Source organism: Lathyrus oleraceus, chromosome 6 (assembly GCF_024323335.1).
Source record: "Lathyrus oleraceus cultivar Zhongwan6 chromosome 6, CAAS_Psat_ZW6_1.0, whole genome shotgun sequence".
Classification (NCBI taxonomy): Eukaryota; Viridiplantae; Streptophyta; class Magnoliopsida; order Fabales; family Fabaceae; genus Lathyrus; species Lathyrus oleraceus.
The window spans coordinates 113,721,762-113,744,232 of NC_066584.1; the positions used below are offsets into that span (position 1 = coordinate 113,721,762).

General features: G+C 33.0%; 1 protein-coding gene across 1 annotated transcript; it reads left to right on the forward strand.

Moving 5' to 3' along the window:
• The first annotated feature begins 15,083 nt into the window (after positions 1–15,083).
• LOC127094302 (uncharacterized) lies at positions 15,084–17,214 on the forward strand. Its single transcript, XM_051033156.1, has 2 exons — positions 15,084–15,438; positions 16,844–17,214. The coding sequence occupies exons 1-2, from the start codon at positions 15,084–15,086 to the stop codon at positions 17,212–17,214; spliced, it is 726 nt and encodes a 241-aa protein (XP_050889113.1).
• Positions 17,215–22,471: the final 5,257 nt, after the last annotated feature.

Sequence of the window (22,471 nt, forward strand, 5' to 3'; positions counted from 1 at the left end):
TGTAGAGAGAGGCCAAAGAGTAGAAAGAGGCATTGAGAGACGGAGAGAAGTAGAGAAATAAAGAAAGGGGAAAAATGAAAGTTTGTGAATGGAGTTTGCTTATGTACCCCCTTCGTTGTTCCCCGGATGTGTGTCAAGTGGCACCCCGGAGGAACGTGGATCAGTTGACCACCATGGTCAACTAAGTATCCCGTGCATGCCTATGTATCATGTTCCCCTGTTGACCTTGAATATGAACCCCTTATCCGGCGTACTTTGATTGGTCCGCCTGATCAGAGGCTGACATCACACATTATAGGATCCTTCGGATCTTGATCAAGCGATCCAAGGAGAGTCAATAGTTGACTCTCCCCTTCCCTGGATTACCCTCAATGCGGGCCTCAAGCCTAATGAGCCTCTCTGTCTATTGCTATCAACCCCCCCCCCCCTCCTAATGGCCCATTTGCTAACCCAGTTCCAAATACACCCCACTTGTTTTATTAATTTTTAGTTAATTAATTACTTAATTAACTATTAATTAAGATTTATCCATTTAATATTTAGGATTAATTTAATTAAAATAAATATTAGATTTTTGTTATTTATTTATTCATAATATTTTTTTCAGGGGTTAATTAATTATAATAGTAATACTTTAATTAATTAGGAATTTATATTATTTACATTAGGGGTAATTAAATCAAGAATAATGTGATAAAATCAGGAATAATTCTTAGGGTTTTAAGGGGTATAAAAATAGAACAAATAGGGATAGGTATGACATCTAATTTAATTTATTTGTATTACCTTTAATTTGATTTATTTTGTATTATATTACTATACCATATTTAATATATTTTTATCAATTAAATTATATTTTCAAAATAAAAATGGGATAAAGACATGGGATACAATTTGGGATAAAACTAAGGGGTTTTCAAAGGTTAAATCGGAATTAAAACCGGGATAAAGGGGTTATGTCTAATACATAATTATGAATCCTAATTTATTTTCTTAAATAAATTAAAACAATATTTTTTGCAAAGGATAAAGGGATAAAATCAATTCAAACTCACTTCAAATTGTTAGACCTCTACCTTAGTGTATTTAGGCCTTTTCTAAAATCGAGTTTTTCTCCGTCCCCTATACGTGAGAATTTTTCAAGGGATAAAAATAACCAACCAACCAACATTTTCAAGAAGAACTACGACACTCTGATCCTTCGCCTGATGTGAAGGTACTTTTTTGTAAAAAATTGAATGATCAATCAGTAATCAAAAAAATACATTAGGAACGCACACTAACCCTAGAATTGAAAGAGGATCCCATTGAACACAATGGAGATAAGGGGTTCTTAGTACCTTCCCCTTACTTAACCAACTCCCAAACCTAGACTCTCACCCTTAACCGTTAGGCTATGTTTGGATTGATGGAACATAACAAAGTGGAGCATAATGGAACATGAAGGAGAGGAAAGGAGAGGAGAGGAATGGAATATAGATCTTACTCAATTGTTTGGTTAGTTTATTAAAATCGTCTCATTCCATCACATACACCCCAAGTTGGATGGAACAAAAAATAGAGATTTGGATAAATTTGGATGGAATGAATTCCATCATGTTCCATTCCATTCCATCTATTATTTGCAAATCCAAACAATGAAATCTCATTAGTAACCACTCCATTCCATTCCATTCCATCCCATACCACCAATCTAAACATACCCTTAGTTTTTATCATTATTTCCTTGTTCCTTATGAGCAAATAAAGAATGGTGGCTACTCTGTCATTTTTCCAACCGCGACACATATTAATATTTATGCACAACAATAATTCTCCAATCATAATTATGCAATTAGTTATAACACTTCACATAATTATAAATTCAATTCTTATTAATCATTCATGCATCAAAATCAACATCAACATCACTCCTCATGAGGTATTTACCAATCCAATAGATCACAACAATTAAAAATTATTTCATCATCATTAACCATCACATAATATTACACCTTAACTAAAAAATCATTCACGCACTTAAATGCACATTTATTCTCTTAATGTATCACCATGAGATGATATTACGTGTTAGCTTTCTCACGCTTCAAATCGTGCCTCAAACGAATACACGAAACTCAAGTTATGATAAAAACAGTATTTTGAACAAAATGTTCCTTCATGATTCGGATCATGTGTAATATGTGATTTGAATCAAATCAGGCAGAGACCACCAGAAGGGTATGATCGATTCAAATTTCATAGTATAACCTCATGATTCAAATTAAATCAGTCTACTATATTTTTGTGCTAATTTTTCGCCATTGGAGGCCTTCTAGACCTCTAATTTCGATTTTGTAAAAAGTTAAACGCTCAGAATTCGACACACAATAATTATATCATATTGAACATATTAATTTCACACAAATTAACAGGTTAGTTTTTAAATTACTCACATATTCAAAATTACGTGCATGGAATCAAAACTCATCACTTTCAACAACAAGAGTCATACTCATGGCAAATTATCATGAACAACAACTAACACAATTACAACACATGAAATTCATATTAATATCACCAATCATAACAGACTCATCACCAATTAATATTAATAACACACCATTATCAACAATAGAAAGAAAGAAAAACCTAGATGAGGGTAAGGGCCCTCACTACCCTTCGTGCATTTGACACCCATTATTAGAGTAGTTCCCCTACCTTAAATTTCCAGCAAGCAAGCTATTTTTATGACTATGGTGTTTCTCTCCTATCTCAACCCCTTTTTTTATTCTTATTTCCAAAATCTTTTCTCTCAATTGCCTCCAAATGATAATGTCATACCCTAAGTTTTTCACTCGCATCAGCATAGCATAATCAGTCCATTTTGTTGTGCATTTCATCAGTTAAAAGCATTCATCAGGGTTTAGATAAAAAGTCAGGAGTTCTCTCATTTCATCTGGTCTAGATGACATTCATTCAGTATTTTTGTTGATTAAGAAGTCAAAAGACTTGATTTCTCAATCTCATTTCATCATTCATTCAGTTGCATCTTATTTCATATACTCGGAAGGTGACAATCAAGAGTATTATCATCATATAAATCTTTATCAGTTTTTAACTGTGTTTGAGAATCATAAGCAAATGTTCCAAGAGCGATTCATTTGCATCTGATTGTCTATTCACAATTAGTCAATCAGTAAATCAGTAAATCAACGCATTCACAAGATATTTGCATTTTATACTCATCATAACATGTATTTTGTTCCGCATAGTGCATAAAATATCAATCGAAATAATTTTCTGATCTACAGGCAGATCAGTTGAATCAATTTTCAACTGTACGTCGAATTAGTGAGTGAAAAATTGCAAAGTTAAGCCTGCAGACGTCCGTAATCTGAATATACGGTTTGCGTAGTTTAATTCGACGTGCTCGTCTTAATTTTTTTACTACTTTTTTTATGGTATTTCAGTCAGCTGGAGCCTGTTCAACTGGTCATTTTTTTTATTTCAAAAGTTGATCAAAACTTGCATGTTTTCGAGAAGTTTATTTCCCGCTGATCATTTTGGTGCATTCAGTTTAATTTTTCAAACACTTTTTACGTCGAATGTTTATTCATTTTTAGTCCTTTTATTTTTATTGTTTTGTCAACATGTTCTTAAAAAATAAATAGGATTAACTATATTTTTATTTTTTAATTTTATTTTGTATATTTAATAATGTTTAAATTTTTTTTGGTTTAATTATTTTAATTTCTTTTTTATCCATAAAATATCTATAAGGAAATTGTGGGTCAGCCTAAAGTTAATTTGGCTAATGAGATATGGGGGAAGTTGATGTCCATCTGATCTCATTCGCCAATTAAATTAGAGGAAAAAAATAGAAACTAGAAAAAGAGGACTCAGCCTAATCCTGCAACGTGATTTCCTTCCATTTTTTTATTTTCTCCAAAACTTTCATGTAACTCAGGAGGCCAAAACCAAAAGAGGTGTCCTTTCTTTCAACTTTTATTATTTTCTTCTATATGAAAATTAAAACATAGAAAAAAGAATGAAATAAAGGTTGTAGTAGAGATCAAATAGGAAGAGACCTCAAAATCTCCAAACTTCATGCTAGTGTTCATCGTCTACTCCCTCATCATCTTACAAAACCAAAGCCACCACCATCCTACTCATGTTCACTTACTCACCATCATTATCAAAAACGTCGACCACAACACCCCTTTCACCCTCCTTCTTCTCCACCCTCAACCAACTATCAACGCGTACCACCAACCGCAACAACATAACAAACGTGAAACTCACTTCCATTCAACACCATCATCCCCCACAAAAAAAAACTCTCTTTGATCTCCAGCCCCACTCACCAATTTCTCCCTCCGTCGCACTCTATTTCACCGGTAAACCACTGATCCACCAGCTCATCACCGCGAAACACCATATTTGAACCAACGGGAACATCACTATCTTCATCAATACCTCAGTCGCGAATGTACCACATAAACCACCTTAAACGTCTTCCATAAACCACCCTACGAGCTACAACTATCGCCCTCCAAAACACAACCTCCACCTCCGAAGATAACCTTTTCCAGCGCCAACGAAACTAACCACACTGCCATTGAAACACTTTATCAATAACAAACAACCACCAATTTTTTTATTTATTAATAGGATGAGTGGAGGAAGAAAGATTTGAATGTGTACCTTTTTCTTTGTTGTTGTTCAATTGAGAAGAGAGATTTTTTTTGAAAAAAAAAACAAGTTATGTTGTTGCTGAAAGCTTGCATTTACGAAGAAGAGGAACATCTCTTTTTTTTACTTTTCCTCCCCCCCCCCCCCTTTTGAGCCTGTAATATTGTTGTACTATATCCCCAGTCGACAAACTGTACCCCCATTCACGTGATGTGTAATAAATTTACTGTTTTCATTTATTTTTATTGCCTTAGTTGATCGTTAAACTCAAGGTTAAAATCAACACATTCAGAAAAGAACAAAAAACCAAATACTTGATCCAACGTCGAGCAATTTCACAAACCATAATCCTTTCCACTTCTCCATCGTTTTCAAAACCTTTTAAATCATTTCATCCGATTTTCAATTCAAACAAAAATAATAAAAACCTCGATCAAACATCAAGTGTCTTTTTCCTAATCAAATCCAAGTTTCTTAATTATACTCAAAACACCATTTCAAAAAGGGTAAAAAGGGAGATGATCTAGAGCCTTCAATTTCTCTCCTTAATTACTTGGATACGAGTAGTCTTACTCGGCTATTCGATCAAGTGTCATCTATTAAATACTTCTAATCCAATTCACCGCAAATCGCCTTCATAATTAAACCATAAGTAAAACTCATTTTCATAACAAACTTGGACGAAAAAGGACGTGGTCTAGAGTCTTATATCCCCTTCCCCGAGTACTTGGATACGAGTAGCCTTACTCATTCATTCGAGTATTTGTCGTTCATCCAAAATACATTAACCTTATCTAAACCCTTTTGCAATTAAGGGTGAAAAAGGAGATGGTATAGAGCCTTCTATTCCTCTTCTCGAGTACTTGAATACGAGTAGCCTTACTCGGTCATTTGAGTAATCGTCATCTAACAAAATATTCAACCAATCAAATCTATTTTCTGCCCTTGTGCGACCCGAAAAACAATTTCAGAAACGAGTATGCTTTATCCATATTCGACATGAAACAAACAAAGACTTCATCCTCCAAGTGCGAGCAACAAGTAAAGGTTTAATCACTCAATATGTCTAAAGGAGCACTCATTAAAAGCAACCAATCCAATAGTTCTTTCAGTGTAGAACTAAGTAGTCTTGAGTTCTCTATAGCACCTGGAGATACGTAGGAGCAGGATTGAGAAATCTTGTCAGACACATTAATGTTAAATCATCTCTTTAATAATAAAAAATCTCCTTTCTTTTTTTTCTCTCGCTCAATAAGTAGAAGAAAACAATTAACATCACTAACACTCTATCGCAAATCTAACTAAGAGGTTCTCATTTAGTACAATGGACATGAGGGGTGCTAATATTTTTCCCTTGCGTAGCCGACTCCTGAACCCGGATTTGGTAGCGACATCCATTTCCTTCATTAGAATAAATAAATTTAAGTGATGAATCTGTTCAAACATCTTTTTCATGAGCGTGCGAGTGCCTCGCAAATGATCGCATTTTTCAAGATGCGACAAATACGTACTGCTAAAAACCCTTAATCTCTATTAGTATTTACTATTTATTTAACCTAATTTCAATTATTAATCATTGGATTAATACATGTTTTAGTCCCTTAACTTAATTTAATGTTTTTTAGTCCCTTAATTAAAAAATATTTCAATTTAGTCCCTTAACTTCACTTTTGTTATTCTATCTGGTCCCTTCCGTCGATTTTTGGTAAAAAAACATTAAGTTCTAGTGATGCGGTGTGATAGCAAGGTCATTGGTACAAATCAGAGTTAGCATATATAGTTAAAAACAGATACACCGTTTAAACTGTGGGGGTTATATTTTTGGGAAAACCATGTAGTTTAAACAATATATCAGTTTTTAACTACATATGTTGACTCAGATTTGTACCATTAGCCTTGTTGTCACACCACATCACCAGAACTTAATGTTTTTTGTCAGAAATTGACGGAAGGGGCCAAATAGGGTAACAAAAGTGAAGTTAAGGGATTAACTTGTAATATTTTTTAGTTAAGGGACTAAAGTAAAACACTTAATTAAGTTAAGTAACTTAGTGACTAATTATGCCTTCCACAACTCACATATGTTTCCTCACCACTTACACCATATTTTCATGAATTCTATTTCCACCCCATCTCTTAATATTCCTATTTTCTCATTATTTTAATTAATTAAAATTAACTATAATTCTAATAAATTCTCACAATTCACCAAAAATCCCCAAAACCCCTAAACACAGAAATACACCAATAATCAAATAAGATTAATTTAATATAATTAAGATATAAATATAAAATATCGGGGCCTTAATCTTATATTTTGAATAGAGTACCAACTAAAGCTGCTGTCAAAACACCTTATGATCTTTGAACAGGAAAAGTCCTAGTTTATATCACTTTCATATTTAGGGATGTCTAGCCCAGGCCAGGCCCTATAGGCCGAATGAAAACAAATTAGATTCTCGAACAGTGAGCAACTACTTCATTGGTTATTCTGAACGATCTATGGGCTATAAGTTTTATGAATTACAGATAATTTTTAAAACAAGAACTTCTACATTCTTTGAGGATATTGAGTTTGCGGGAAGAAATAAGGTTAAAGACTTTAATTTTAAGGAAGATTCAATTTAAATTTCAAGACCAACTGATGCATTTTCTTCTGATGAAGCAAATTCAGAATATCTTCAAGAAATTATCATTCAAACTCCTATTCAAGGTGTATCAATTGATACTGAAGAACAAACTCAAGATCCTCAAGAACGAGTGCACCTTAAGAACTAATGCTTTAAGAACCAGTGCCATTGCACCGATCCACGAGAGAAATAAGAAATGCTATTCAAAATGACTACATTGTATTTCTACTGGAACATTAGGAAAATGTTGGCATGATGGAAAATGATCCAATCAATTTTTGTCAAGCCCTAGGAGATCCAAATTCAGAAAAGTAGATTGAAGTAATAAATTAGGAGTATAAGTCTATGCAAGATAATAGAGTTTGGGACATTGTCCCATTCCCCAAGGGTATGAACCCTATTGGTTGCAAAAGTATTTTTAATACCAAAAAGGATTCCAAAGTTAATGTGGAAAGGTATAAGGCTCGTCTTGTAGCCAAGGATTATACTCAAAAGGAAGGGACTGACTTTAAAGAGACTTTCTCTCCAATTTCAGCGAAAGACACTTTTAGGACAATCATGGCTCTTGTTGCACAATATGACTTGGAGTTTCATTAAAGGGATGTGAAAACAACGTTTCTTAATGGAAACATTGTTGAAAAAATTTATATGGTGCAACCAGAAAACTGTGTCAGCAGATCCAAAGAAAATAGTTTGCAAGTTGACTGAATCCATTTATGGGTTAAAGGCATCCCGTAAATGGTATCACAAATTTCATCATGTAATTTTCTCATTTTGTTTTGATATGAATCTAATTGATGAATGTGTGTATCATAAATTCAGTGGGAGCGAGAATATTTTTCTAGTATTGTATGTTAATGACTTACTATTTACCACCAATGATATAGGTATATTGCATGAAACTAATATATTTTTATCAAGAAATTTTAAGATGAGAGATATTGGTGATGTCTCCTTTATGTTATGGATCCATCTACATTAAGATCACTCTCGAGGTACTTTAGGATTATCACAAATTGGCTATATTGATAAGGTGCTTAAAAGGTTTGGCATGCAGGACTGCAAACCAGGTGATACCATGGTGGTTAATGGAGACAAATTTAGTCTCAATCAGTGCCCTAAAGGAAATATGGAGATTCAAGAAATGTAAAATATTTCTTATGCATCACCTATAGGAAGTCTAATGTATGCCTAATTTTTTACGCATCCAGACATAACGTACATTGTTGGAGTGTTAGGCAGATATTTAAGCAATCCATGAATGGATCATTGGAAAGCATCTAAAAGAGTTATGAGGTATTTAAAGAGAACAAAAGATTATATGTCACATATATGAGGTAAGACTCTTTAGATATCATTTGGTATTTTGACTCTGATTTTGCTGGATGCCAAAATAGTTGAAGACCCACTTTAAGCTATATATATATATATATATATATATATATATATATATATATATATATATATATATATATATATATATATATATATATATATATATATATATATATATATATATATATATATATATATATATATATATATATATATATATATATATATATATATATATATATATATATATATATATATATATATATATGTTGGTTGGTGGTGTGGTTTCTTAACATAGTGCACAAGCAAACTTCTGTAACTTCATCCACCTTGGAGGCAGAGTTTGTAGCATGTTTTGAGGTATCATACCAATAGATTTGGCGAAAGAACTTCATCACAAGGTTGCAAGTTATAGAAGGAATTGAAATACCTCTCAAGTTATCTTGTGACAACAAAACAACCGTCTTATACTCCAATAACAGTAGGATCTCGGAAAAGTTGAACCATATTAACATCAAGTTCTTGGATTTGAAGGAGAGAGTACAAAGTGGACAGATTTCCATAAAACATTTAGGGGAAAACTCTATGATAGAGGACCTTATGACAAAGGGGCTTCCATCAAGGTCTTTCATAGGCACACTACGCACATGGATGTTATACAATTAGAGGTTTCTTTCCATCAAGGTCTTTCATAGGCACACTACGCACATGGATGTTATACAATTAGAGGTTTCTTTAGTTTAGTGGAAGTTAGTCATTGTTGTTAGATATGTTCTATGTTTGATAGGATACATATATACGCATATACTTGTAGTACGTTTTGATCAAAATTAAAGTTTGGTTATTCAGTCCATTACACTTTGTATGATAATAATGATCTCATTAAAGTAAGTAGGACTAGTTGAAAATTGACATGTATTGATCACCTTCATGTGATTTGCATGTTGCATGTTTCATGATTAATATATGTCATTTAGTTGTATTTATATTTTTGATCATTGATGGATTTAATTATGATGGATATAATGAAACCCGCTTTGGTCTTATATACTGATGTAATTAATGGACTGAGATGAGGATATGTCCAATGTTTATAATGGAAATTTTTGAGCTCGTAAAGTCTAACACATTTATAGAGATACCTATATGAACAGTGGGAGATTGTTACAATTTTAGGGCCATACATGTAATAAATTAATATATTAGGACCATTATTTAATTATCAAATTAAAGTGATCTATTTAATAACTTGAATAGTCATGATCCTTGATGAAAGGGGTTGAGATTCTAAACTTGAATAAACATGACTCTTCATGAAAGGGCATGAGATTCTTATAAATAAGGGGTTATGGTCCCCAATTGTATACACTAAAAAATATCATAGAATATATATTATTTTTATCCCATTGAAAGAGGAACTAAGGAATTAAGAAATCTACAATTAGAAGGTCATTGCCCTATCAATATCATCATCTTCTCATTGAAATTATATGGATCCTAAAGGTACACTTCCGTTTTCTATTAAATCTTGAATTTGGGTATGAGTTCATAAAGTATTGATTTAAGGTTGTGCTATTTATGAATTTCTAAATGGGTAAAAACATGTTGTTGGGATAACTCTTAATTGTTAAAAACCAATAGTCCCATCTCTTGCTCATATTGGTGGAGATAGATTTTATTACTCATGAAATATAGGGGCTCCACCACGAATTAGTCCTATGGTAGCGTGATAAATATGACTTGCAATGTCTTTCCACTTATTTCTAGCATGAAACACGAATGGGGAAATTTGAGAGCACCGGTCTTTATTATGTGAGCTCAACGAATGTGTTGCTTGCAAAGCTTCTCAAGAAAGGGATCAATGATCGGGGAATATGATTAGTATTTTGGCCGAGGTTTTGAAGAGTTAGATTAATTTCAAGGTTATTGTTTTTTATAGAAATTCCTTAAATAGAGGGTTTCCATCTACAATTAAACCTTTTTCAGTTGAATGCTTTACCCAACCCATGTCTTAATTTGTGCTTTCTTTATGGGTTAACGAAAGAATCGATCAACCATTTGTTTTCCATTTACAAGATTCCCTCTCAGGTGAGGTATGTAACACCCTTAATTTATTTTAATATTTTAATTAAATATTATGATATTTGATTTTGAGTATAGTATAATTTATTTTGATTAATGGTGTGATTTTTGGTGATTTGGATGTTATAAGGATATTTTAGTAATTTAATAATTAGTTAAATAGTTGAGAGCGCGAGATTTAAAATTAGAATTATTTGAATTATTGGTGATAATTAGTTAATTTTAAGATATTTAGTAATAATAGAAATAATTAAAATTTTAAGAATTAATTATAATATTTTTATTAAATATTTATTTAGTAGAAATATTTATTTAATTGAAATATTTTAAATAATTATTTAGAAACAAGTAAGGTAACATTTTATTTAATATTTTATTTAATTTGGAATAATGACTTAATTGAGATTATTTTATTAATAATAAAAAGGGGCGTATATTAACATTAGAAGTTTTAACGTTAACATTTGAGGGTGTGAGAGTAAGAAGGGGTGAAATATTAAAATAAGAATAATTGAAACTATAAATATTAAAATCAGGGTGAGAGCTAGGGTACGACAGAAATCTCAAAATTTGTGAGAAGCGACGCATCCGAGAGACGAAGAGGAGAGTTTTGGGAAGGGAGAGGGAGGAACGTCAAGACTTTTGTGAAAACTTCGATTAAGGTAAGGGAGAAATTATTTACTGTAAGGTGGATTTTAGGCAGTAGGATGATGTGAGTTCCCTTTCCCTCTCGTTAGTGCCAAAGATTTTTGTTTGTTAATCATATTTTGTATTCATCGTTCCCATATGTGTTTCTTTTGGCCAAATGGGGTTTGCCTAACCCTTTGGTCATGGATCATATAATAATATCTCATAAGTATTAAATTGTGAATTTGGTGATATATATATATATATATATATATATATATATATATATATATATACAATCAGGGTGAGATCTATGGCACGACAGAAATCTCAAAATTTGTGAGAAGCGACGCATCCGAGAGAGGAAGAGGGGAGTTTTGAGAAGGGAGAGGGAGGAACGTCGAGACTTTTGTGAAAACTTCGATTAAGGTAAGGGAGACATTATTTACTGTAAGGTGGATTTTAGGCAGTAGGATGATGCGGGTTCCCTTTCCCTCTCATTAGCACCAAAGGTTTTTGTTTGTTGATCATATTTTGTATTGATCGTTCCCATATGTGTTATTTTTGGCCAAATGGGGTTTGCCTAACCCTTTGGTCATGGATCGTATAATAAGATCTCATAAGTGTTAAATTGTGAATTTGGTGCAATATATATATATATATATATATATATATATATATATATATATATATATATATATATATATATATATATATATATATATATATATATATATAATTGTGATTGTTTTTTGCTTAGGTCGTTATTATGATTTGTGAACAAATGGGATAAGTCTCATTTGGTCACTGTTTGGTGATAGATAAGTATATCGATATATAACTTGGCCGATCAAATGGGATTTATGAAAAATCCTTTTGGTTACAATAGAAATTACATAAAAATTGATGAGTTAGGTTAAATTATTGTAAAATTATAAATTTTATTAAAATCTCAGAAACCTCATTTTTTTTGAAGAAAAAGTTAAAAACTGCATTTTTAGTTAAAAAAATCGTTTTTTTGTACGGAATCGCATGGTTGTACAGAAAAAGTCGAAAAAGTCGAAATATCGAGAAAATTCGGAAAATTGGAAATTCAGAAAAATCGAGAAAAGTCAAGAAATTAAAAATCGGGTGGGCGACGATGGTTACGGTGACGGCGGAGGAGATTCTGCAACGACGCGGGCTAGCGGCAGCGGCGAAGGTCCAGCGAGTTCGAAAAAATCGGGCATTTTCAATCGTTTTTGCCATTTTTCGAGTTCTGAAACCTCTTATTTGACTTTCGTGTAATACTGGAGTTGATTGTAACCCTTTTTATCAGATTAAAATGTAATTTTGAATAAAACAAATATTTATCTGTTAATATAATTTTCATTTAAAAAATTGTGATAGAAAGAGGAAAATGGATGACTTTTGAAGTAATAAAATTGAGATAATTTTGAATTGAAATATTATTGATGCAGTGATTTTCTTCGAGGCCTTATTGGCGATATATGGTTCATACTCGGGACCTATTTTGGGTGAATAACTATTTAAAGGTTTAATACATGTTTTACTCACTTAACTTAATTTAATATTTCTATTTAGTCCCTTAATTAAAAAATGTTACAATCTAGTCTCTTAACTTCACCTTTGTTATCCTATTTGGTCCCTTCCATCGATTTCTAGTGAAAAACGTTAAGTTCTAATGACTTGGTGTGACAACAAGACCATTGGTACAAATCTGAATCAACATATGTAGTTAAAAACAGATACACTGTTTAAACTGTGGGGGCTATGCTTTCGGAGAATAAAGTGAAACATTAACTTAGTGACTAATTATGCCTTATCTAAATAACTTTGGGTGATTTATAGTTGTTTGGGTGAACTGTATTGTTTGACTACTATCATTCATATGCATGAATATATATTAGAGTTAGGTGGTACTTTGGTATATTCGGTGACCTCGAATCCATTTGATAGGATCGTTGGTCTAATCGAGAGACCAAAGGCGGGTCTCAGATCCATTTGATGAGGATCGTCAGTTCAGGTAGGGAACGGAGATCGTGGAAGAAATCGGTAACATACCTCTAATATTCACAAAAACTTGATACCACATTCATATATATATGAAGGTGTTTATGCATAATAGCATTGCATATGTTGAGAATGATATATGTGTTTATATCTGTGTATGTTTTTATGTACTAGTATTAATGTTATATTCGTTTACCATCCTGTTTCTAAATTTCATCGTTATTACTTGTAAGTGTATTCTTACCCCTTCTTTATTTTATTGGATTGGCTTTATGCAATGATGTACATGTAATCAGCAGGAGTGATAGATTGTGATGATCATGAGATGGCTTTGGGTGCTTGTATTTTTATGTATTGAGTTGTAACTCTCTTTTATGGAGTTTTCAAAGATATTTTATTCATACTTATGATATGTTTTCTTTTATCTTCTATTGTGAATTATTTAGTTGCATGTTTATGTATGAGAGTTTTGATGAAGTATCATCCTATAATGAATTTTTCATTAAAAATAAAGTTTGGGGTTTTGGGTGTTACAAGGTACACGATCTTTAGGTCATTAGAGTGTGATCAAGTGTTTCCCCCAAATTTAAAATGTTTGTTTGAGGTGTTTGGGAACATGGGTGTCGGTTCAGGCTTAGGTGTAGCATGCTTTTTGTCTGAAAGTCGGTTATGTGATCTATTTAGTAGTTCCAAAATGATTTTTTCTTCTCTAAAACTAGGGTGAAATTGAGGAATCAGTGTACATGATAAAAACTCCCTCTTACAAATTGTGTTTAGGTAACACGCTTAGGCATTCATGTACTTTATTTGAGTGTGAGTTGGAGTTGTTGTAATTTATGAAATATAAATTCCATGGGTATGTTCCCATATTACAAGAAAACAGTAAGTGAGTAAATGCCAATAAATGCTTGGAAAATAGTCTCACATAGAAAGTGACACTCACATTAAAAGCCTTTATAAAGAGTTATGTTCATTAACTCAATAAAAGGAAAACAGAGGATAAAGTGTCACATGGACAAGTATGGTGGTCCCAAGCATTACACCACTTGTCTCCTCCATACACCTCCTCATCGATGGGTGTAGAGACACTGGTGGCGGCTTGTTGAGGCGCTAGTGGAGGCTTATAGGAGGCGTTTGATAAATTAGGCACGATGCATCAGAGCAGTTGGGCTACAAGTGGCGTTATACGGAGGTGCCGGTGGCGTCCCGATGGACGATCGTCGGCCTTCGGCTGGCATGTGGTAAATGGACATTGCTCTTATTTTTCATCGTTGCTTGAGTTTCAATTTTGAATTCTTAAATTGGCAACACTTCGTGAAGTGTTGCAAAATAAATATATGCAACTCTTGGAAAACGTTGTTGTAGGCGAAACAACACAACTTTTGGTAAAAATGTTACTGAAAAGATGTTGTTTCATCAAGGGTCGCAACCTTGTGAAACAACACAAACATGGCCTACAAATAAATCATTATGAATTCAGAAATCATATAACAAAATACATATCCTTTTCAGAAAAATCCAGATTCTCTTCCCTACATTCGAGTTTTCATCTGTCTTGTGCAAATTCGAGTATAGGCTGAATTATCTTGGGTATTCCTGCATAGAAACTCTAAGACATTCGAGAGTGCTTGAAATACTATAAGGAAAATGATCCTTTCACGATTTTATCCTAGATCATTCAATTTAGAAGCTTTATCTAACAGTCTTATAGTATCTCCAATAATGGCTATTGACGCTTCAGTTTCAAACATCAAAGTGATGAACCAAGACCTTGTCAAGTTAGATTATTTCGATGGAACAAACTTCACTCATTGGCAAGACAAGATGATGTTTCTATTGGCTACCTTAAATATTCATTATGTCTTAGATCCTGACTTGACACAATTTCCAGAACCAACAGAAGATAATGTCGATGAAGTCAAGAAGGAACGAAAGAAGCGAAAGGAAGATGAATTATTATGTCGTGGACATATTCTGAACATATTATCTGATCATCTCTATGATCTGTACAATAATACCCAATCTACCAAAGAGATATGGAAAGCACTCGAAATCAAATTCAAGGTTGAAGAGGAAGGTACGAAAAATTTCTTACTATCTAAATACTTTGATTTTAAAATTTTAGACTCCAATCCTATTCTTGCACAAGTACACGAGTTATAGGATTTCATGAATAAAATAAAAGCTATAAAAATAGACAGTTCAGAAGCTTTCCGAGTTGGTGCAATCATTGTCAAATTGTCACCTTCGTAGAAAGGATACAAGAAGAAATTGCTACATAATTCTGAGGATTTCTCATTGGAGAAACTTCAGAAACACCTTTGAATCGAGGAGGAGACAAATGATAGAGAAAAGTCTGAATCCGCTAGATACTCTAAAACCAATGTTGTGATTGAAAAAGAAAAGAGGAAACATGATGGAACGAAGAACTATTTTGGCCCTAAGAAGGAACATAACAAGTTCAAGAACTCTAGCGGACCAAAAGGTGGATGCTATGTATGCGACAAACCAGACCACTTTGCTCGAGACTGCAAGTATAACAAGTCTGAAAATAAAGTTAATGTTGATCATACCAATGACGACATAAATGCTACGGTGAGCGAGATTATGGAAATTAAAGGTAAAGTGCATGGATGGTGGTATGATACATGTGCTACCGTGCATGTTTATTTTGACAAAGCATAATTTAAAACATATTCTAAAGTAAATGATGGACGGAAGTGCAGATGCAAAATGAATTACGATCTAGAGTTGTTGAAATGGGATTCGTCGAACTAAATTTCACTTCAGGAAAAAAAGTCACTCTTGTCAATGTACTTCATTTCCCCGACATGGATAGGAACCTTGTTAGTGGGACTTGTTTGAAGATTGAGAATTAAGTTTGTTTATGAATCGGAAAAACTAATATTAATCTATAACATTGTATTTATAGGAAAAGAATATTTTGTGGAGGTAATGATCAAACTTTGTACTACATATAATATTATTAATGAAATTTCTAAGTATGCTTATATGATTGCATCCATTTCTTTATGGCATTCTAGATAAGCACATATTGGTATTAGTAATATGAATAGACTAATTAAATATGGATTGATCTCATGCAACATTCATGATTTCGAAAAATGTGAAGAACGTGTTAAATAAAAAATGATCAAGAAACTTTTCAAAAACATTGAAAGAAAAATCAAACTTGCTTGATCTTGTACATTCTGATTTGTGTGAATGTAATGGCATGTTAACCCATGGGGGAAATAGGCATTTCATAACCTTTATCGATGATTGCTCTAGGTTCGCACATCTATACCTTTTAAAGCATAAATATGATGCCTTTAATGTCTTTAAAATTTATCAAGCGGAAGTAGAAAATCAGTTAATTAGAAGTATCAAAGTCCTTAGGAGTGATAGGGGCAGTGAATATTTTTCTACATAATTTGAGGCATATTATGAAGAATATGGCATTATACATGAATGTTATGCAGCTCGTACATCACAACAAAATGGTCTAGCCGAGAGAAAGAATCGAACATATCAAGAAATGATAAACACTATGTTAATGCATTCTGAGTTGCCATTTAATATGTGGGGTGAAGCATTACCATCCGTATGTCTTATCATGAATATAATTCCTTTAAAGTTAACCGATATTTCTCCATATGAGATATGGAAAGGTAGATTGCCAAATATCGGTTATCTTAGAGTGTGGGGGTGTGTAGTGTGTTACAAGAATATGGATCCTAAAAGAACTAAATTGGGTCCTCAAGGGATCATATGTGATCTCATAGGATATGCATCCAACAACAAAGCATGTAGACTTTTAAATCTGGAGTCTAATGTAACCCTTAAATCCTGAGATGTGGAGTTCTTTGAAAACCTTATCACAAAGGATAAGGAATCTGAGATTCCCACGAATGAAGACTGTTGTGATGAAGAATCTCTACGAATTATTGAAATACAACCTGAAAGTATTTCACGGATTATTGAAACAAAACTCGAGCCTAGGATAAGCAAAAGAGCCTGAAAAGTTAAAGTTCTAAGACTAAATGAAATTGATTCTCAACTCATTTCCTTTGATCTAGTTGAAGGAAACTGTGATAATGATGTTTATAAGATCCCTTTTATTCTTCAATTAGAAGATGATCCTAAAACCTATAAAGAAGCAATGGCTTCAAGGGACTCTTCCTTTTGGAAAGATTCTATCCAAGACTAAATGGATTCAATTATCTCAAACCACACTTGGGAACTTGTCGATCTTCCAAAGGGTTCAAGGATCATTGGATGTAAATGGGTGTTTAGAAAGAAGTATTATAGTGATGGTACATTAAACACCTACAAGGAAAGATTAGTAGCAAAAGGGTTCAGACAAAAAGAAAGTGTTGATTATTTCGACACATATGCACCAGTAGCAAGGACGGCGACAATAAGAGTATTGTTTGCATTAGCTTCTCTGAATGACCTTATTGTTCATCAAATGGATGTTAAAATAGAATTCTTAAATGGAGATATCGATAAGGAAATATACATGGAACAACCAAAAGGTTATGTGCTTCCTGGAAATGAACAGAAGGTATGCGGACTTGTCAAATTCGTATATGGTTTAAAACAGGCACCAAAATAATGGCATCAAAAGTTTGAATTTGTCATACTTTCAAATGGATTTACTCCAAATGCTTGTGACAAATGTATGTACATAAAGGTGCATGGAAACATTGTAATATTTTTCTGTCTATATGTTGATGATATATTGATCATTAGCAATGAGATGGATAGAATTTTAGAAACAAAGATATTTATAACTTCCACATTCAAGATGAAAGATCTTGGACTAGTTGACATTATTTTAGGGATCAAAGTTAAATGAAATATGGGGGTTATGAACTTAGTCAAACACATTATATTGAGAAAATGTTGGATAAGTTCAAACATCTTCACTTTAAGGAAGTAAACACTCCATTTGATCCTAGTGTCAAACTTCAAAAGAAAAATGGAAGTATTGTGTCCCAATTAGAATATGCAAGTGCAATTGGATGTCTAATGTATTTAATGCAATTCACCATACCTGACATGACATTTGCAGTTAGTAAGATGAGTATATTTACTAGCAATCGAAATGGTGAACATTTGAAGGCCATAACTAGGATTTTCGGTTACCTCTTAAAGACTAAAAATATTGGCCTTCACTACCTACCATACTAGAAGGATATACCGATGCGATTTGGATATCAAGTGTTGGAGATAATAAATCTACAATATGATGGATATTTACATTGGTCGGAGGTGCGATTTCTTGGAAGAGAAAGAATAAACATGCATTACTCTTTCGACCATCCAATCAGAGTTTATGGATCTTGCTTTCGCTGGTCAAGAAGCAGAATAGTTAAGGGGCCTTATATTGGAAGTTCCATTGGCTAAACACAATGTTTCAAAAGTGTTCTTACATTGTGATAGCAAATCCACCCTAGTAAGAGCATTCAGTGAAGTATACAACGGAAAGTCTAGGCACATAGGTCTTAGACATTCTTTCTGAGAAAATTAATTAAGGATGCGATCATTTCATTGACATATATACAAACAAGTTATAATTTATTTGATCCGTTTACAAATGCCATTGGCCAGAGACTTAGTAAAGACTAGCTCGAGAGGTATGAGATTTAAACTCCTTGAATAAGGGTTCCAACAACGGTAGTAACCCAATCTGAAGTTAACAAACCTTAACCTAAGATTCAATGGGTAACAACAAGTCGTTGATTTGGATGTTTGTGCAACATTATGTGACAATGTTGACTATTACATATTGAGGGTTGAGTTTTTCAAAACTCTTAATGAAGTTCTTTATCAAGGATAAATATCTCAATAAAATAGATACTTTATCTAACGCAAGTCCTTCTTCTATTTAAGCCACATGGGCTTTTTATAGCTGGTTGACCTGATTCAGTGTGAGCGTAGTAGGTTATCTTTGTTGGATACTAGCCTCCCCATTTATTAATTTTTCTCCCGATCTTCCGAAACTAGACACCCTTGGGATGTTCTACACATTTCTGATTCTCCTTTCTTTTTCTTTCTTTCTTTGGTTGTTAACTTTTTTATATTATTTTGGTTTTCCTATTAGTTTTTCCTTATATTTTTATGATCTTTTTCTAGTAGTCATTTCACTCTTGCTACTTCTAATTTATATATAGCATCTTTAACATTCAAAATAAAAACTTACCTTTAAATATGAATCATATACTCCCTCAGTTTCCAATTGAATTCCGATTTACAAAAATAAATTTATTCATTATTGTTTTATGTTTTAAAGACATAGATCATTTTAGTATATTTTTCTTAAAATATTAATCTTAAGTCAATATTTTTTATTATACATTTATTGTAATGATGATTAGCTATACTAGAGTCAAATCTTCTTTTTGGTTCTCCTTCTAGTGGCGTGGACCTTATTCTTTCTCTTATCGGGGGTGGTTTGGCTCCTTTTAAAGTGGTTGTATCATCTTGGAAACTCCTATAAGACAATATATCCACTGGAGAGAATTAATTTAAATGGAATGTGATTGTTGATCTAAAAGGTATGATGTATGCTTTCTGTAGAGGTTCCATTAAGTCGGTTTCTCATATATTCATGACCAGTGAGATTGCAACACCTCTGTGGTATAGTATTTTTGTATGGTTAGGGTGTCTTTTAGTTCTTTCTAATCATTGACCATATCTTTTTATCTCTTTTTATCCTTGGGTTGGGGGCCTAGGAGTGTAGGTGGTCTATCCAAAATTTGACACTCAGATGTTTGGTCAATTTGGAAATCCTAGAACGATGTTGTTTTTATAGGCATGTCTACTATTGTCAATGAGGTGGAAGATGAGAGTGTTTTCCTTTCTTGGAAATGGTATCTTGGTAGGTATGTGGCTAGCTCATGTGTTTTCTTTAATTGGTTTGGAAACCATGTTCTCTATTTGAGTCACTATCAGTTTAAAAGTAGTTGACCTAGTTCTTTTGGAAGAGTGTTTTTGGTGTCTCCCTCGTATTTTTTGTTTCTCTCATTGATGGTCTATATATGGGCTGAGATCTAGCCTACTTTTTCATTCAGAGTAGTGTGGCGTTTTTTGCTTCTTTTTTTTTTGGTGGTGTACTTAGATAATTTATTCTTTTAGGCTTGTTACTTTTGTTTTTTCTAGTATATTTAATCCTTCTATTTATATTTTATTGTGATTTGGATTGGTACCTCGTGTACCCCGACTTTTACCTTTTGTATTCTTGGACTTTGTTTCTCTATTTTAAGAAAAGTTGGATTGGTGGTCTCTTTTTTACAATCATTAAGAAAGTTTGATTTGTCACCATTAATAATTATATCATATTTCATAATCATTGATAGTATTGAGTGATGTGACACAACATAGTTAATTGTTTTGAAATAAAATTGTGTTGTCTTTTCAAAATCAAATTTTTTAGACTCTATGACAATGTGATCTCAAATTTTATTTGAAAAAAAAGAATCTAAAATGTTGTAGGAGATCAATAGAATGAAATTAATGCTGGCACTCGTATCTGGGTTATCAAGTGGTTTAGAGAGTTCGATAGATAAAAATTTTTAAGGGTAACAAAATAATTTTGATGCACTTTTTTATGAGTGATGAGGTTGAAATGGGGAAGTTGGTGGCTTTGGAAAGGATAGATAAGAAGAAGAGTTCCTCAAGGTTGCCTACGGGCAGGGTTAGATGTTGATTTACTCGTTTAATGTTAGGGAATTAAGTGGGGGTAGTATCAAGAAAAGGAAGATGAAGGACATTATTCTAGCTAATTCTTGGGACTTTATGGAAATTCAAGAGACCAAACTTCACAAGGTCTCTGACTCTCTTGTCCAGTCACTATGGGGGAATCCCTTCTTTGAATAAGGCTTTAGACCCTATGTCGGTAATAGTTTGTTATTATTTCAATATGGTGTTGTTTGAAAGGAATGCCCCTTTTTCCCTCTTGGGTATTGGTTTTATCAATGTCTGTTTATAGTGGGGGCATTTCTACGACTCTTTGTTTTGTGGTTAATCTCTATTAAAAGACTGTCTTGACGGATAAAAGGTCTATATGGGATAACTTGTGTCTGTGTAAGTCTAACATTAGAGGAGATATTTAGTGTACTTTAATTCCGTTTTCTCTCAAAATTAGAGAAGAGGGGTGGTGGTTCTTCTAATCGGTTTGGTGATTTGGAGTATATTACTTTCTCTTCTTTTTCTCTTAGATGTGCGTGTTAGCCTTATTCCTTTGAGAAGGAAGTATACTTGGTTTCAATCTAATGAGGGAGGGGGCTTTAGTAGCCTTGATTGGATCCCTAGTTTTAGATGGGTGGTTGGACGTTTGGAGGAGTACGACTCATTGGGCTCTCCTGAATGGTTTTAACCATTTCCTAATTATTCTAAAATATGCTAATCAAATATGGAGCCTCAAGCCTTTTCACTTTAATAATCATTGGTTATCTCACATTAATTTCAATGAGCTAGTTCTTAATTCTTGTTCTACTTCTTTTAACCAAAGAATGAAAGCTTCTTCCTTTATGGGAAAACTTAAATGTCTTAAAGTTAGCCTAAAAATTTGGAATAAACAAGTGTTTGGTATTCTTGATTATTGAATCGAGTCCCTCAGATTTGTTGTAGGTAAATTAGACTCCCTGACCTATCAAAGGGTATTATCTGAGGAGGAGATAGTCTCTTATTTTATGATCTTGATCACTAAGATTAAGAACTTATCTCTTTTGGATTATTTCTGATGTATTTCCCTTGTTGGATCCTTTTACATATTGTAGAATCCTATTGAAAAAGTAGTACACATCAGTAGGAATCAATTTGCACCCACTGGTGGGAATTCCCACGGGGATTGCCTCATTTGGGGCTCAAAAGATGGGAAAGTTCCCCCGCGGGGATGGGGAACAAAGTCCATCGAAGGAACTTTGGAGACGGGGAGCATATCCCTCGCCTCCGCGGAGTCTCTGCCCCGCCTAAATTACCAAAATATCTTTGAAAATGTATAACTTTAAATTTATATGTTGTTTTATTTGTCTTTTCATATAATTTTTTATATAAAAATAATTAAAACACATATTTAATGTTAGTAAAAGAAGGAAATCAAA

Excerpts from the sequence above, each read along its gene's own strand:
- LOC127094302 (XM_051033156.1), top strand. The coding sequence starts at position 15,084 with ATGGCTATTGACGCTTCAGTTTCAAACATCAAAGTGATGAACCAAGAC. Across the intron at positions 15,439-16,843 it reads ATTCAAGGTTGAAGAGGAAG|CTCGTACATCACAACAAAAT; the intron begins GTACGAAAAATT and ends AATGTTATGCAG.